This window comes from Mobula birostris, chromosome 20 (genome assembly GCF_030028105.1).
Source record: "Mobula birostris isolate sMobBir1 chromosome 20, sMobBir1.hap1, whole genome shotgun sequence".
NCBI lineage: Eukaryota > Metazoa > Chordata > Chondrichthyes > Myliobatiformes > Myliobatidae > Mobula > Mobula birostris.
In genome coordinates, this window is record NC_092389.1 from 32,925,893 (window position 1) to 32,943,879 (window position 17,987).

The window sequence follows — 17,987 nt, forward strand, 5'->3', positions numbered from 1 at the left end:
CAGATCTCAAGGTTGTATAATGTATACATACTTTGATAATAAATATACTTTGAACTTTGTTAGACATGACCTACCACTCAGGAAGTCATGCTGACTATCCTTAATCATTCCCTGTCTATCCAAATGCTCATATATCTGGCACCTTGGAGTACCTTCCAATAACTTTCCCACTACTGTTGTCAGGCTCACAGGTCTGTAACTTCCTGGTCTATTTTTAGAGCCTGTCCTAAACAGTGGAACAACATTGGCTATCCTCTAATCCTCTGGTACCTCACCAATCGCTAAGAATGATTCAAGTATATCTGCTAGGGCCCCAACAATTTCTGCACTTGCCTCCTGTAGTGTCCGAGGGAACACATTGTCAGGCCCTGGGGATTTATCCACCCTAATTTGCCTTAGGACAACAAACACCTCCTCCCTTGTAATCTGTATAGGGCCCATGTGGTTGATGCTGCTTTGCCTCACTTTTGTGGACTCTGGGTCCCTTTCCTGAGTAAATACAGACGCAAAAAAAAAAAATCATTTACTATCTCCCCCATCTCTTTTGGCTCCACACATGGATTACCATTCCGATCTTCCATTCTTCTCACTTAGCGCCTGGTCGCAGTTTTTTCCTCCTCACTTGGTTTCCAAAATCGCTTGTCTGTTGTGCACAGGGCTCTTGTTTGTCCTTAAATGTTTCAGCAATCAAATTGTCATAATTTGGACCTAGAGTGGATTTCCTCTGACAATGATATTTCTGGTTGTGTGACACTGAATCGTGAACATGCCGAAGCATTTGTGACCAGAACAGTCTCGGGTGGGTCACAATTCCTGTCTCAGGAAGGTTGGAATCCGGTAGGACGTGATGTAAATGACAACGGGTGGTTAAATAGGTGGAGTCCTGCACTGTCCCGAACACTGTGGCCCCGAGGATTTACAGGCTGGTGAGAGGCGAGGCGAGGGCTGCGGTGCAGGCAGGGCAAGTGGGTGAGGGATTGTGATCACCTCGGTCAGCCATCTCCACAGTGCGCAGGGAGAGGACTTCGGCCGCCGCGGGACCAATCAACGCACTGAGCCTCCAGGTACAAGCTGTTCAACGTTTCTGCTTTGTCGCAAACGCGGAGATGAATGTGGAATGGTCTTTTGTTTCAATACCTCTGCTGCTGTGGTTTAATAATCCTGGATGGGTGTTAGTATAGTCTAGAGTTCCCTCCTGCAGGTTCACTGAACTTAAACTCTCGAACTGAAGGCGGGATAGCCCGATCTGATGCAAGGCATAGCGCGTCGCCTCCAGAAAACCAATGTGCATTGGGAAAGTCCCAGCGCATCAGTCCCCCCCACAGCTGTGCACGATTATATCAACCGCTGTGCGCAAATTTGCGTACATCAGTTACAACAAAATGAGCAGCACGCAACGTTGACGGTAAACAACAGAATCCGCATCAGTCCTTAATGCACCAGTGTATGTACTGATCCGGCAACGAGCGCATTGGTCAATCACAGCACACCGGGCAACACTGTGCTAATGACGATGCACAAGTCGTGACCGTGAAGCGCAGAGTGTACAAGGGACTGTGGTCCGCAGAATTCGTCTGGTGTTTAAACTGGCATATATATTATTCTGAGCAAAAAGGATTTGTTTGCACAAGCCACCTTTAACTTAGCAAGACATCCTAAGGTACACTACAGGAGCATTATCGAACATATTTCAACACGACAATTAGTCTATTATTATCAAATGTACCGAAATGCAGTGGAAAATTTCTATTTGCTTGCCATCTGGACCGAACATGTCGTACACGCTTATACCAAGGTAGTACAACAAGAAAGATAAAACACAACAGAATATAAGATATAGTATTACAGAGAAAGTTCAGTGCAAGTGGACAAATAGACAGCAAAGACTCATAAGGAATTAATGGGCAGATATCCAAAAATTTGCTGTAAATAAACAGGTTTATAGAAACATCTTTCAGGCAGAAAGGGAGGTGGAGGGGATTACGGAGGAATTTCGGATTGGGGGTTCTTGCAGTTGAAGGCAAGGCGGCCAGTGGAGGAATGATAAAATCCAGGGTAATTGACATTAATCTGTGCATAACTGAACAATATGTATTAATCATTGTGAACAATGGGCACTAATGGTAGGAAAGTATCTCTGCCAGTTATTCTTCCTACGTCAGTCACTATGCAGAGTAGAACATATGAATCATTGCACATGGCAGAGTGTGTGAATCATTGTGCATGATTCAAGCTGTGTGTATCAGTTTGTCCATGTCAATATACAGCTGAAAGGCAGCCCCAATGGTCTTGACAACGCTGCTCACTAGGCACCACCATAGAGGAGGTCACACAGGGTCTCTCATCTCTGTTGTTTCATAGGTGATTGACGTGGACACCTTTGCTGATGTCTCTTGGCTGTGTGTGTTTTTGAAACAGGGAATTATCTCTCACCTACACCCAACCTTAAAAAGTGTGAAACATCACTTCAGTGGAATTTTACCTTCTTTCCCAGAATATCTCTGGTATTTTAGCTCATTATAGGGAGAGGCAGGTGCCATCCCCAACCCCACATCCTGGAGACCTTGACCCTTCCTTGAGCTCAGCAGAGCTGAGTGAGTTTGTCCTCTCTAATGTATAGACTGGAAACTTCCCTGTGACCTGGAACCTTGCAGAAGACATCAAAAGATGGCGAGCTCAGATTTTGGAAAGCTGTTCCACCAATCTGGTCATCTTCTGAGTGGATGGAACAGGAAGTGGTGCCAGTTCTGCAATATGCTGGTTAAACACTTAGATTCAGGTGGTATCTATGACAGTCACATTGTATGTTCCCTGTTCATGTTAGCAGCAAGTGCTGGTGGCATCCTTTAGTCTCGCGAGACCATGGATCTGTGCCTGGAAAGTCTTGCTTCAGTCTGTGTTGGTAGAGCAGTGTCTGTTGTGGCTGTAGAGGCCCACACAGGAGTGACAGTCTCGGCTGCAGCGACTGCAGCAGTACGGACAAAGCAAATCACCGCTCACCTCACCGTGACCCTGTGCTTTATTACTGCAGTTATATTAATAACAACAAACACTAATTTTGGTTAAGACCATAAAACAGAGGAACAGAATTAGGCCACTTGGCCCATCAAATCTGCTCCGCTCACCATGGGTGATTTATTATTCCACTCAACCTCATTTTCCCATAAGACCAACAGGCTATCATGTCATTATCAGTAAAGTGGGTAGCTATTGCCAGAAAGCAGGTGATGACTGACTGTCATACTTAAATTTTGATACAAATCTCTGCAAAAGATTGAGAGCAATCCATTAAGAAAAAAATATAAATTGTGAAATAAGAATAAATTGTTTTTTCTGCTTCCTTCCCTGCGGACGATCAGAGGATCCAACAATTTAAAAAAGACCTTTTGCTTCTTGTGCTTTTAGGCAGACCTTAAAGATGAATTATTACCCAGAAGTAATGACGGGAAGCTGCAGTTCCTACCCTCTGCTTTCCATTGGACAGATGGTAAGTTGTACAGATATCTGGGCAGCCTCTTGTTGGAGATCTGAGAGGTTGTGGGTAGTTAAAGCATACACTGCAGGCACAAAAACAAAATGAGCTCTCTCAGAGCCCCAACATGTACTCAATATTAAAAACATTTTAAGAGAGCTTTTTGAAAACTGAGCAGATTTCCCTGATTTAATGAAAGAAAAATCATAGTTCACTAGTCGAGTAGAGTATTTTCAGGATATCTCTCTATATATATATATTACTGGATAAGGGAGAACCAGTGATTACACTACACTATCTGGACTTTCAAATGGCAATTGATATAAAAGATTGCTATATGAATTAAGAAACCATTTTGTCAAGGATAATGTTTTATTATAGTTTGAGGAGTAGAAACATAGAAACATAGAAAATAGGTGCAGGAGTAGGCCATTCGGCCCTTTGAGCCTGCACTGCCATTCAGTATGATCATGGCTGATTATCCAACTCAGAACCCCGCCCCAGCCTTCCCTCCATACCCCCGATCCCCATAGCCACAAGGGCCATATCTAACTCCCTCTTAAATATAGCCAATGAACTGGCCTCAACTGTTTCCTGTGGCAGAGAATTCCACAGATTCACCACTCTCTGTGTGAAGAAGTTTTTCCTAATCTCAGTCCTAAAAGGCTTCCCCCTTATCCTCAAACTGTGACCCCTCGTTCTGGACTTCCCCAACATCGGGAACAATCTTCCTGCATCTAGCCTGTCCAATCCCTTTAGGATTTTATACGTTTCAATCAGATCCCCCCTCAATCTTCTAAATTCCAACGAGTACAAGCCTAGTTCATCCAGCCTTTCTTCATATGAAAGTCCTGCCATCCCAGGGATCAATCTGGTGAACCTTCTTTATACTCCCTCTATGGCAAGGATGTATTTCCTCAGATTAGGGGACCAAAACTGCACACAATACTCCAGGTGTGGTCTCACCAAGGCCTTGTACAACTGCAGTAGTACCTCCCTGCTCCTGTACTCGAATCCTCTTGCTATAAATGCCAGCATACCATTCGCCTTTTTCACCGCCTGCTGTAGTTAAAGTTCAGAACACAGGTAACATTTTCTGTGTGGCAAGCTACATGATGGATGTGCATGAGAACCAATAATGGGCCCTCAAATCAATGATGGTGGCCTCAGCTTTTCAGAATCTCTATTGATAAGGAAGGAGAAAGGGAAGAGAGCAAAGTGTCCAGCTTTGTTGATGATACGAAGCTGGGTGGGAAAGTCAAATGGGACAAATATTAAGAATCTGCGGAGGAATATAGGTTGGTTTAGAGAACAAATAGTGGGAACATAATATGCAAAAGTGGAGTCCTTTGTGTTATAGGAAGTGTGGCAAAGCAAAATGGCCATTCTTTTTTTACACTAGTGAAGTATTTTCAAGAAATGGACATTGAAGCTTTGGTTACGACCTCACTTTTTTAATATACAGTATTTCTGTTTTTGCACATTTTAAAAAATCTATTCAATACATGTAATTGATTTACTTGTTTATTTATTATGTTTTATTTTAATTATTATTATTTTTTTCTCTGCTAGATTATGTATTGCATTGAACTGCTGCTGCTAAGTTAACAAATTTCATGTCACAAGCTGGATAATAAACCTGATTCTGATTCTATTGAATGGTAAAAACTATATATAAGGCAGCTTGTCTAATGAGAATTTCAGTTTATTGATGAGAATTGTATTTTCAATCCAGCAATTTTGTGCATATAGCACCCAGGGACAATGCCAATCCTCATTCTGGAACAAATTGATTTCAGGAAATAGTCAGCACCCTGTGTAATCACATACAGGGAAGGAGGTCTGAATAAAACGACAAGCTCCGCTCTGAGATTTATAAGTGATCATCAATTATTTGCAAGCTTGACCAGATCATTCAGAGTTGAACTTAGTGGAATCAGTCAATGCAGAGTCTTGGAACAATTGGAAACATTGGAGTATTTTGCATATTGCAAGGTGAAGGCATGTTTCTATCTAAGAAAAATATTTTTGTCCTGGTCTCTCATGAGTTTCTAGCACAAGAAGGACAAAGAGGAGAGAGGCCAAAGGCAAGCCTCCTTTCTGGTAAAGGCAAGAGGCTGTGCCCAGGAAGGTTTATTCCCCAAGCATTTTTCAGGTTGATGAGGTTGGAGCGTAACAGTTGAAAAGTTAACTCTGTTTCCCTTGCCACAAGTGCTGCCTGATTAGGTAAGTACAAGCAGTGCTATTCAAGGGCATGTTAGGTGGGGTCTTTACATACTGTCTAGGTTATGACATCTGCATCCTATGCAAAGGTAAAAAGAAACATATCTATTCCTCATTCCACCACAGTTCCCACACTCTGTTCTCTCTGTCTCTGTATCTGATCAACAAAATTCAAGAATACGTAAGCCGTGCAGTCTTTGACAAGTCACCCTTGTGCAGCTCCATGCAGCTTGTCTGTTTGGCTTTGCCTCTTTTTCATTCTCGTGCAGTCATCCCCAGGCTGATGTTAATGCTGATGTGGTGGAAGAGGCTATAGATGGCCACAAAGGTAATTTCTGGACCCGTCTTCAGGTGACACCAACTGCCATCATTTAGATGAGATTGTTACAACGCTATTTTCACGTCCTTGGTGTTTGTCACCTCCGGTTGATCTCTAACACAAGCGATGGACCTGGATTAGCTGCATTCTGAGTGCTTCTATTCTCTTCACTTTAACCTCCAAAAGCATTCAGAGGTGTCTGCTGAAGTCTGGTAGCTTGTTCTTGTGTGTGCCATCATGGACTCCCACAATCTCAGCATCTTCCACTAGTGTTTGCAGGCAGTAAGGAGATCCTCTTTAACAGATATTGGCATGACCTCAATTAGCATAAGTAAGCTTCAGCTTGTGCCAGCTATTCACTGAATTGCACCCAAGGGTGTGCACTAATGCAATAAAGCCCTTCCCACCATTGAGCACATTTACAAAGAGAGCTGCTACAAGAAAGCAGCATCCATCATCAAGCTCCCCCACCATCGACACCATGCTGTCTTCTCAATACTACCATCAGGCAGAGGTGAGGTTTCGAGCTTCAAGTCCCACACCACCAAGTTCAGCAACAGTTATTACCCGACAAACTTCAGGCTCCTGAACCAGCCTGGTTAACTTCACCCACCTCAACACTGAACTGATTCCATAATCTGTAGGGTCACTTTCAAGAACTATACAACTCATGTTCTAAGTATTACTTTATTTTATTTGCATGATTTGTCTTCCTTTGCACATCTGTTATCTGTCAAATTTGTTTGTACGTAGTTTTTCATAAGCTCTATTGTATTGCTTTACTTTCCAGTAAATGCCTGTAAGAAAATGAATCTCAAGCTAGTACATGGTGACATACATGTACTTTGATAATAAATTTACTTTGACTTTGACTTTGAAACAGTGATTGCTAAAAGCCAAATTCTGCTATCATGATAATGAGGGGAGCTTTCTATGCCATGTTGTTTGCGTGTGGATTATTCACACATTCAGACTTCTGAATTCATACGCTCAGACTTCTGCACATATTTTTGAGCACCATCCAACTTCTATTTCCCTGCTTTTCCACTGTGCTTTAATGTGTACAGGCATTACTATAGTATTAATTACTATAGGTTTACCAGTGGCTTGAGGGGATAGCAGGCGGTCCAGAAGATCCAAAATTGTTGAACTTAGAAGGTATACTGGAATGATTTTGGAGAATAAGTATAAAAAATAATTGCTTTATTTTAATGTCATCAGTTAGGATACAATTGGTCAGCATAATAATTACACAATGTCCCCAAATTTGTAATAGCTCATATATCTCCATTTAAATTCCCTGGGGTTAGAAAAGAGACAATGCCAGAGACCAATGGGAAGACTCTCTTAAATTGCTCACTAACCACTGGAAATCCCTGTGCATTGGACCAATACTCATCAGTGAACTGACCAATTTGAATTTATATGCTAAAATATATGTTTTGAACCAATGTGTGTTTGAGGGATTTTTCAGTAGCTGAAGGCACATTGGACATTAGATGTTGAAGGAAGCAGAGTTGCCATTGATGTTGGTAGGTTTTAGAGTTAGGAAAGAGACCAAGTGGACCTCACAGGAAATAATTTCATGATTAAATCCAGTGCCATTTCCTAACAAGTACAGAAATAGTAGGATATAGTAACTAAATTTGTGGCTAAAGGTTGGAGAGCTTTACATTTCTGAGATTTTGAGATTGTTTCTATGGCAAGTGGGATCAGGTCCAGGACATCATAACAAATCCAGGACCAATTCCTTCCAGTGGAGTTTGTGACTTGCAGGAGGGTTTAACTTAGCTTGATTGGGCATGGAAACTGCAAGAGTAGGCAGGAGGAAGAGTAACAAAGTTGGAAGTGGAAGTTATAAATATAAGCCACATTCAGTAAGTCAGTGTCTGAAACAAAAGCAAACAGCGATTAGGGTCAGTGTTCAGCAAATCAAATTGTTAGAAGTTGGATCTAAAGGCACCATGTTTCAAAAAAACACAAGCTGCAGGTGCAAGGAGATGGATAAATTAACAGCAAAAATTGTTGTAAATAGATGTGACTCATTGCCATCACAGAAATGTAACTGCATTGTGGCCAAAGCTGGAAGCTAAATATTCCAGAGTATTTTGACATTTAAGTAGGACAGGCAAAAGGGAAGTTAGGTAAGCACTCTTACTAGAGTGTATCCTTCAGAAAAGAACCGGGATTTGGAGATTGTGGTGCAGAATGAGAATCATTTTGTGTGGAACTAATTAGCAGGAGTGGGGAGGGGCCAGAAAACTGGTGCGATATTTTCAGAATAGTAGTTATGATCAGAATACTTCCAGGTTTGCTGATGTAGTGAAAATGCTAATGATCATAATGATGAAAAGCAGCAGATGGAGCACATTGTGGAAGATATGAGGTTATTCACTTTAGTAGAGAGAACAGTAATGCTGAATGTTTTTAAATGGTGAGAGTCTAAGAAATGTTGATGTTCAAAGCGACTTTCTTGCTTTTGAGGCAAATGTTATATTGACCTTTATTGCAAGAATATTTGAGTACAAGAATAAACATGCCTTTTTACATTTATGTTGGGCTGTGGTTAGACTTTACTTGGGAGATTGTGTGCAGTTTGTGTCTTCTTACCTAAGAAAGGAGATATTGCTTTTGAGAGAATGCTGTGGAGATTTATCAGTCTCATTCCTCGGCTGACTAGTCCACGAGGAGAGAATGAGTTGGCAAATGCTTCATTCTAGGGCCTAAAGAATAAGAGTATGTTGAAGCATACAAAATACTTGTGCTTGATAGAGTAGATGTGGGAAGTATTTTTCCCTTAGCTAGAGAGACAGTGAAAGTGATTTACAGTCTCAAAATAGGGGTTGGGCTGTTTGGGACAGAAAGGAAGAAAAAATTCTTCAGAGTGTGTAAATCTTATGAATTCTGTTCTCCAGAATGCTATGAAAGATCAGTGATTAATTGTATTCAAGTAGATACAGTGCCTTGAAAAAGTATTCAGTACCCAACACTTTGTTCCCATAAATGACCAGGGAGTGTAATAGTGGCGAGAGGTGGTTCAACTAAGTACTGAGCAAAAGGGGATGAATACTTTTTGAACTGCTGACAGTTCAGTTTTTGAATTTTTGGTTTTTCATGCTTCACAATTTTCCCTGTTTTTTGGGGGTTCTACTGTGGGGGAAAAAAGGAGCATGTGACTCACAAATTAAAATTCTCAGTTAAATTGATAAAATTCCTGGTTGTAATTCTCATTTATGTGAACAAAGGGTTGGGGGATAAGTACTTTTTCAAGGCACCGTAGATCAGTCTCTGGATGTTAAAGGAACCAGAGTTTGAGTAGGAAACTCTTGGCATTTGAAGTAAAATGGTGGAACATGCTTGAGGGACAGAATGACTCTGTTTCTGGTTTGTACGTGCTTAAGTAAATGACTAATTAGCATAAAAGAGATAAGAATAATGTTTTTAATTATCTTGACTGAAAGTTGAAATAGTATCACAGAGTTAATGCAGAGTATTTTGACATGAGGAACAGTTCAAAGTTAGTCGCTATAAATATGAGCTAATCCCTAACAAATCCAATGAGGACATCAGGGAGATGCCCACAACCTGGATCTTCTCAGATTTGCCATGAGGGAGAAGGTGGAGAAATTACAGCCAGAGCTCACTGGATGCCCAACAAGATAGAGATTTAAAAAGGCATATGAACAGGATAAAAGTCATGAGAGAAAAGATGAAGCAGATCGGAGACCGAAGATAACATCTACCCATGGAGTTAATAGGACATGATTTCGGTAATAAATGAGTACTATACATCACTGTTTTCTAAGGAAGAAGTTGCTAAAGTCTCAGCAAAGGAAGTTTCTGGAAGGGCTAAATATTTGTGAAGAATAGACAGGTGAGTTCCACTTAATGTGGATAAACCACTTTGTCCATATTACTGACAAAGAGAGAAATTGTTGAGGTTTCTGCTTGTTTCCTTCCAAGCATTTATTGAGTCAGGACTGGTGCAAGAGGACAGGAAAATCTGAAGAAGTGTATTCTTGCCGTGGAGTGAGTGCAACAAATGTTTACGAGACTGATTCCTGGTTGGGATCCAACAGAAAAAAATAGATATGGGGGAAGTTCCCAATGACTAGCGAGCCCAAAAACTGAAGCCCCAACACCAGAATATGAGTTATGCCATTTAGAGCTGAGATCTGGATAAATTTTTTAACCCAGAAGGAGGCGAACCTGTGGAATTCTCTACTACAGAAGGCAGTGGTGCTAGTCCATTAAAAGTATTCAAGATGGTGGTAGATGCTTAATGCTAAAGGACCAAGGGAGATGGGGAGAAGGCAGGAGCAGGGTATTAAAGTGGTTGATCAACCATTGTCTATGCCTGCTATTATGTTCCATCTTTCTATGTTCCTTAGGAAATCAAGGAATATAATAATAAACAGTTTTGAATATTGAATGTTTATCATTTATCTGCTAAAAAGTTCCTTTTTTCTGATGTAAAAGATCAGCCACAGTCTTATTGAATGGTAGAGCAGATTTGAGGCTATGTTACAGGCCCATGTTAAAGACAAATCATGTTCAATTAAATGCAATTTGTTAAAGTGTCACATAATAGACATCAAAATAAATGGCATGGAGTAAAATAAGAAGGGTAGTGACATGAATAGAGATTTGGCTAAGTAACAAGAAACAAACTGAAGGTTGTACTTTAAACTCAAGGAAAGTGCAGGATTTGTACTCAGACCACTGTTTTTCTGAAAAAATATTAACGACTTGTATTTTCATATTTCTGAATTTGCAACTTATACAATATTTGGAGGAATACAGGTGTATGGAAGAGGCTGGTAAGTGGCAGACAACATTTAATGCTGAGAAACGTAAAGTGTTTCATTTTGGACAAAAAGCTGGGAAGAAACTCTATAAATCAGAAGGCATAATTCTAAAAGAGAACAGGAACAGAGAAATTTAGGGGTATATATCTTCACCCATGGAAAATGGCAGGGCAAATTGAGAAGGTGATGAAAAATGCATGTGGGATGTTGGGAGTTAAAATAGGAGAAAGATTCTTAAGAGAGAAAGTTATTATGAAATATTTGATTTGGCAACAAGTGGTATATTGTGTTCACGTTCTGGACACCATACTTGTGACGGCTTTTAGAGAGAATGTGGAAGAAATTTGCAAATATAACTCTAAGAAATTTAGTTATATGGATAGACTGGAAAAGCTTGAGATGTTCTTCAAACAGGAGGTTGGGAGGGGGTCTTGTACGGACAAGGTAGATAGATGGCGAAGTAAGTGGAATGAAGATGATTGACAAAAGAACCAGAAGTGATGTGAACAGAAACATCTTTGTGCAGCGAGCAGTGAGGGTCAGGAATACACTGCCAGGGTAGTAGTAGGGGTAGCTTCATCTGTAATGTCAAAAGGAGCGAGAGGAATACCTAAAATGAAAGAATTTGCAGGCCCATGAGGAAAGAGGGGATTGGGACTGACTGGACCAAGGAAGAAAGAAATTATGAGATATACTGATTCGGTTAGCTACATATGTTGGAGGGGCTTGTGTGGAGCATAAAAAGCAGATGGATGAAAAGGATGGTCTGTGATATAAAGACTATGTCATTCTATATGAACAAATACTGTTTTCTGCCTTTTTAATGAAATGGATTATTCTGTCCAACAGCACAAGTGTTGATTGCAGATCAATTAATCAATGTTAAAACTGCAAAATAAAAATGAGGCAAACACGAGGAAATCTGCAGATGCTGGAAATTCAAGCCACACACATCAAAGTTGCTGGTGAACACAGCAGGCCAGGCAGCATCTCTAGGAAGAGGTACAGTCGACGTTTCAGGCCGAGACCCTTCGTCAGGACTAACTGAAGGAAGAGTTAGTAAGAGATTTGAAAGTTGGAGGGGGAGGGGGAAATCCAAAATGATAGGAGAAGACAGGAGGGGGAGGGATGGAGCCAAGAGCTGGACAGGTGATTGGCAAAAGGGATATGAGAGGATCATGGGACAGGAGGCCGAGGGAGAAGGAAAAGGGGGGAGGGGGGAACCCAGAGGATGGGCAAGGGGTATAGTCAGAGGGACAGAGGGAGAAAAAGGAGAGAGAGAGAAAAAGAATGTGTGTCTGTATAAATAAATAACGGATGGGGTACGAGGGGGAGGTGGGGCATTAGTGGAAGTTTGAGAAGTCAATGTTCATGCCATCAGGTTGGAAGCTCCCCAGATGGAATATAAGGTGTTGTTCCTCCAACCTGAGTGTGGCTTCATCTTTACAGTAGAGGAGGCTGTGGATAGACATATTAGAATGGGAATGGGATGTGGAATTAAAATGTGTGGCCACTGGAAGATCCTGCTTTCTCTGGCGGACAGAGTGTAGGTGTTCAGCAAAATGCTCTGTCCGCCAGAGAAAGCAGGATCTCCCAGTCCCATTCCCTTTCTGATATGTCTATCCACGGCCTCCCATACTGTAAAGATGAAGCCACACTCAGGTTGGAGGAACAACACCTTATATTCCATCTGGGTAGCCTCCAACCTGATGGCATGAATATTGACTTCTCTAACTTCCACTAATGCCCCACCTCCCCCTCGTACCCCATCCGTTATTTATTTATATACACACATTCTCTCTCTCTCTCTCTCCTTTTTCTCCCTCTGTCCCTCTGCCCCTTGCCCATCCTCTGGGTTTCCCCCCCCCCACTGTCTTTCTCCCTCGGCCTCCTGTCCCATGATCCTCTCATATCCCCTTTGCCAATCACCTGTCCAGCTCTTGGCTCCATCCCTCCCCCTCCAACTTTCAAATCTCTTACTCCCTCTTCCTTCAGTTAGTCCTGACGAAGGGTCTCGGCCTGAAACGTCGACTGTACCTCTTCCTAGAGATGTTGCCTGGCCTGCTGTGTTCACCAGCAACTTTGATGTGTTGGGAAATAAAAATGAGGGACTAATGCACAGCCTAAGATGATCAGAACAGATGTGTTTAAGACAATGAGACTTCATGACAACAGGCCTGTCTTCAACACCTTTCTCAATGTAAATGCAGAGTAGAATATATACCTCACAATCCAACTGACTGGTTCCAGTTGTTGGTCCAAAGTATGTCTATCTTGATGCTGGAGACAGGTTATCTCACAACTTTTATTTGTGAGCCCAAGAACATTCTAGTCTGTGATGCAGATGTGCTGGAAACTTTAAACAAAGTCTCAAAAGAATAACAAGGGGTGCCCCTTTCAGATTGAGACACATAGCAAGAAATGTGCAGATGGAGCTTTATTCACTACCAAATGTAGGCTACATACTTATGACACCATTTAATGGAACAGTGTGAAGGAGCTCTGTTCTCTACATAAGATTTATTATAACTGCCCCAGATGAGTTTTACGGGCTCTGCATTAAACCTACACTGTACATTAATTCGGTTTGCTTGACCTGCTGGCTTTGTGGGAAAGATCTTTTGCATCTGTTGTGTATCGTATTTGATTCTTGTCCCATCATAGAAAAGCATTTTAAAGTTTTCCTGACTGGATCTTCAAAGTGGGATTGTGTTCCCCAATAAGAAGTTCGTTACTAATGCATGAATACATCTGAAGTATTTTTCTATTAACTGAGCAGTTGCTTCCTGTGTTTCAGAAGCAAGTCCCTATTGACGTGAATGAAAGCACATCAATGGTAGGATTTCCTGATAACTGCTACCAACAAAGATTTTACTGCCAACAGCAGGGTGAGCTTGCAGCCCAAGAAGTACCAACTGGACATGAGTACTGTGCTTCAGGTAAGCAATATGCAATGACATAACTTGTCAGTTATCTCTGCCTTACTCCTGGTAAAGAGTGATTTTTAAATTCCATCTCGCAATGTACCTGACTTAATTCTGGAGTACTTCGTTTCATCTCTGGAAATGGGTTTAATTCAAGACTGGACAGAAGGAGAAAGATTTTCTCCTTGGTATATTGAATTCATCTTTCATTAAGGTTTACATACACCACTGAAGATTATTTTTCTCTGGTCCTTTTCTCTCTCAGGTCCTCTGTACCTTATAATTGTTTCCTTTCTTTCTTCCCAATGTGACAAACAGTTTCTGTTCGAAAAAGCCTCCTTTTGTTAATGAATTTTCTTGTGGAATTTAATTATCTGATCTCTTTGATAAGTATCCTCACTATCTGATGCAGGTCTCTCACAAAGAATCCTAAATAAAACTAAAATGAAAAAAAAACAACAGAAAAGACCAGAAAGTACTGTAAATAAACAATGGCTTCTTTGGTATTTGAATGAGAAAATTCAGAATGAAGAGCCTGGAAGCCTGGACAAATGTAGAGTTAAATTAATCTGGTTTAGACTCTTTTGTGCAGTGAATAGAAAAATGCTGCTTTAATTCTTGTTTTTGGTGTATTTCAAAGTACAATAACAGTAATGCATATGGAATTGGGAGTGATACATTTATGAAGAATACAGGTTAGTTAATGGACCAAAAACAGAGAAGCAATAAATGGGTTATTTTTTGAGTTGGGGACTGCAACTTCCAGGGAGCATCAGGGAGTCTCGGTGATCTGACATGAAGAATGTTGGTGCTATTGTAAGTGGACTTAAGTGCAAAAAATAGTTTTTCTCTTATCATATTGAGAAAAAAAAATGCAGATGTCAGAAACTTTAAATAAAAAGAAAATATTTTTGGAAACAATGTCACCTGTGGAAGGAGAAATATAAGTAACATTTCAGATCAAAGACCTTTTATCAGAACTGGGAAACTATATTGCAGAAAGGTTTGTAGGAGGGTGGATAGTAGAAAGGGAATATCTCTACTAAGGTGAAACTAAGTTTACCAAGCTGATTCCAATGTTTTGTTAATAGGTGAATAAGGTCATAGATAGCCTCTGGAAATATTGGGACCATATGAACAATTTACCTTATCCTATCAGAAGTACTAACCTCTTCATTTCTGTGCATCATTTTGCAACATAAAATTACCATGTTTTCTCATTTCTTCATTCTGATGAAGGGTCCTTGCTCTGAAACATTAACTCTTTTTCTCTCTCCACAGATGCTAGCTGACCTGTTGTGCGTTTCCAGCACTTTCTGTTTTCATTCTAATTATAAAGTGAGATTTGCATCCAGAGTATTGTGCACAGGTCTGGTCTGAAGATTAAGCTAGAGTTAGAGGAAGTGCAGCAAAGGTTCACCAGATTGCTGTCTGGGATGGCAGATTGATAGAACAAATAAACTTGGCCTGTACTCTCTAGGGTTTAGAAGACTGAGGTGACCTCATTGAGACATACAAATTTCTTACAGGGCTTGACAATAAAAAATGTGGAAATGCTATTTCCCTGACAGGGGTATCTAGAATATCTCTCAAAATAGGGTGTTTCCCATTCAAAACAGAGATGAGAAAACGTTTCGTCACCTGGATATGTGAATCTGTGGAATTCTGAACCAAGAAAGTTGCTGAGTATATTCACGAATGTTTATAGAAGATCGAGGGATATGGGTTAATGCACAAAACAGCTGTGAGAGGTAAAATATCAGCCATTTTATTGTACAGTGAGCATGCACGAGGGGCTGAAGGTCCCACTCCCACTTCCACTTATGCTTTAGGAAAGGATCTGGGATAAGTTGATGTTCTGAAGTTTATCTTCCACAGCTCAGAGATGGTTCCATAAGACATAAGAGCAGAATTAGGCCATTCAGCCCATCAAGTTTACTCTGTCATTCTTTCATGGCTGATAGCGGATCCCACTCAATCCCATACACCTGCCTTCTCTCCATAACCTTTGATGCCCTGACCGATCAGAAAACTATCAATTTTCCACAGCTGTCTGTGGCAGAGCATTCCACAGATTCACTACTCTCTGGCTAAAAAAAATTCTTCCTTACCTCTGTTCTAAAAGATCACCCCTCAATTTTGAGGCTGTATCCTCTAATTCTGGACATCTGCACCATAGGAAACATCCTCTCCACATCCACCTTATCTAGTCTATTCAATATTTGGTAGGTTTCAATGAGTATATTTAAGAATGAAGTACCTGTTAGAACCTGTGGATGTTTTTGAACTGAAGCATTGACAACCCTGTTGTTTCCACAGGAAGGGAAACATCCTTCTATTTTCCCATACACTGTAAAAGCTGTAGACTGAATATTAATTTAAGTATCGCGTACAGAATAAGACCAGAAATATGATCATATCATATATACTGCCAAGTCTTGAGGCATTTTGACGTGTGGGTAATGTCACACAACTTGATGAGGCTTTTGGTCTTTTAAGAAAAGCATATCAAGCTTATATGGCTGCTTCAAAAGGTCTGGTAAACTTCCGTCTTTAACAAAGTATTTTGCTTTAAAAAAAGACATTACTGGTATTGTTGACCTGGTCAGAACAACAAAGCAGAATGGCTCAAAAAACTTCTACGAATAATGTGCTGTAAGCACTTAGCTGGTCAAACAGCATCTGTGAAAGGAAAGGAATTGTTAACATTGCAGGCTGAAACCCTGATTTCTTGCATCAACAATATCTTTCCTCCCACAGATGCTGCTTAACACTTTGAGTTCTTCCAGCAGATTGTCTGTTGCTCTGGGTTCCAGCATCTACACCCTCTGTATCTGCAACTCTGTATTGCTGGCTGATATCACTTTAAAAGGTGTTACTTCAACCAGAAACATTAATTGTATCTCTCTGCACAGATGCTGCCTGATCTGTTGAGTATTTCCAGCATTTTCAATTTTTTTTTAGCTTGTCATAAATGCACCTTATTATTTGTGGTAATATTACTTTGAGTTGAGGGTATGAATATATGTACCTTGTGCACCTTGGTCTGGAGGAAAGTTGATTCATTTGGCCATATACATGTGTACGGATGAATGACAATAAACTGAACTTGAACTTAAAAATGAGATAATATTCTCTTTTAACTCCCTTTTACCAATTGCTTATATCTATGGAATTCATTATCTATGATAGTCTTCTCAGTCATGCAAAATCCACAAGTTTGGTGTCACCAAATTTCTGGATTGTCTTTCTTGTTGCTTACATTTACCCTGGGTCGTTTAACAGACTGTGGGCTTTTACTATTTCCCTTATAGAAAACACCTTACTCTCTGTAATGGAAGCTGAGGGTAAATAGGTAAGTTAGTAAATTAGTTTATTATTGTTACATGTACTGAGATATGCTTGTCTTGCATACTGTCCACACAGATCAATCTTTTGCAACAGTGCATTGAGGTAGTACAAGGTGAAACAATAAAAGACTGCAGAATAAAGTGCCGTAGCAAAGAGAAAGTGCAGTGCAGGTCCAAGATTCTAACAAGGTAGATTGTGAGGTCAAGAGTCCAACTTATTGTACTAGGGAACTATTCAATAGTCTTATAATAGTGGGTAGAAGCTGTGCTTGGGCCTGGTGGTCTGTGCTTTCGGTTGGGGGGGGGTGGAATGGTGAAGAAGGAATGTCCAGGGTGGGAGGGGTTTTTGATCGTGCTGGCTGCTTTACTGTTGCAGCGAGAGGTACACAAGAGATTCTGTGGATGCTGGAAACCTTGTGCAACTCTCTCAAAATGCTGGAGGAACTCGACAAGTCAGGCAGCATTTATGTAGGAAAATAGTCAACCTTTCAGAGGTCCATGGTTTCCATGATGTGCTGAAATCTCTGCAGTTACTTGCGGTCACAGGCAGAGCCGTTTCCATATCAAGCACGATGCATCAATAGGACGCTTTCTATGGTACATTGATAAAAATTGACTTGGGTCAAAGTGGACATACCAAATTTCTTTAGCTTCTTGAGGGTGTAGAGGTACTGGTAAGCTTTATTGACCATTGTGTCAGCATGTTTGGACCAGGGCAGGCTATTGACAATGTTCACTCCTAGGAACTTGAAGCTCTCAACCCTCTTGAGCTCAGCCCCATTGATGTAAACAGGAGCAGGTGCACTGTACTCCACCACCCCTTCCTGAAGTCAATGACCAGCTCTTTTATTTTGCTGACATGGAGGGAAAGATTGTTGTCATGACACCATA

The 17,987-nt window shown here is 40.8% G+C and overlaps 1 protein-coding gene across 2 annotated transcripts in view; it reads left to right on the forward strand.

Annotated features, from left to right (window-relative positions):
* The first annotated feature begins 907 nt into the window (after positions 1 to 907).
* Positions 908 to 17,987, forward strand: part of ets1 (v-ets avian erythroblastosis virus E26 oncogene homolog 1) — a 110,423-nt gene continuing 93,343 nt past the window's right edge. For both annotated transcript variants that reach the window (XM_072238444.1, XM_072238446.1), the window contains exons 1-3: positions 908 to 1,064; positions 3,406 to 3,487; positions 13,620 to 13,761. In XM_072238444.1, the coding sequence (XP_072094545.1) occupies positions 3,419 to 3,487; positions 13,620 to 13,761 (211 nt within the window). In that variant the 5' untranslated portion in view covers positions 908 to 1,064; positions 3,406 to 3,418. The remainder of the gene's footprint in view (positions 1,065 to 3,405; positions 3,488 to 13,619; positions 13,762 to 17,987) is intronic.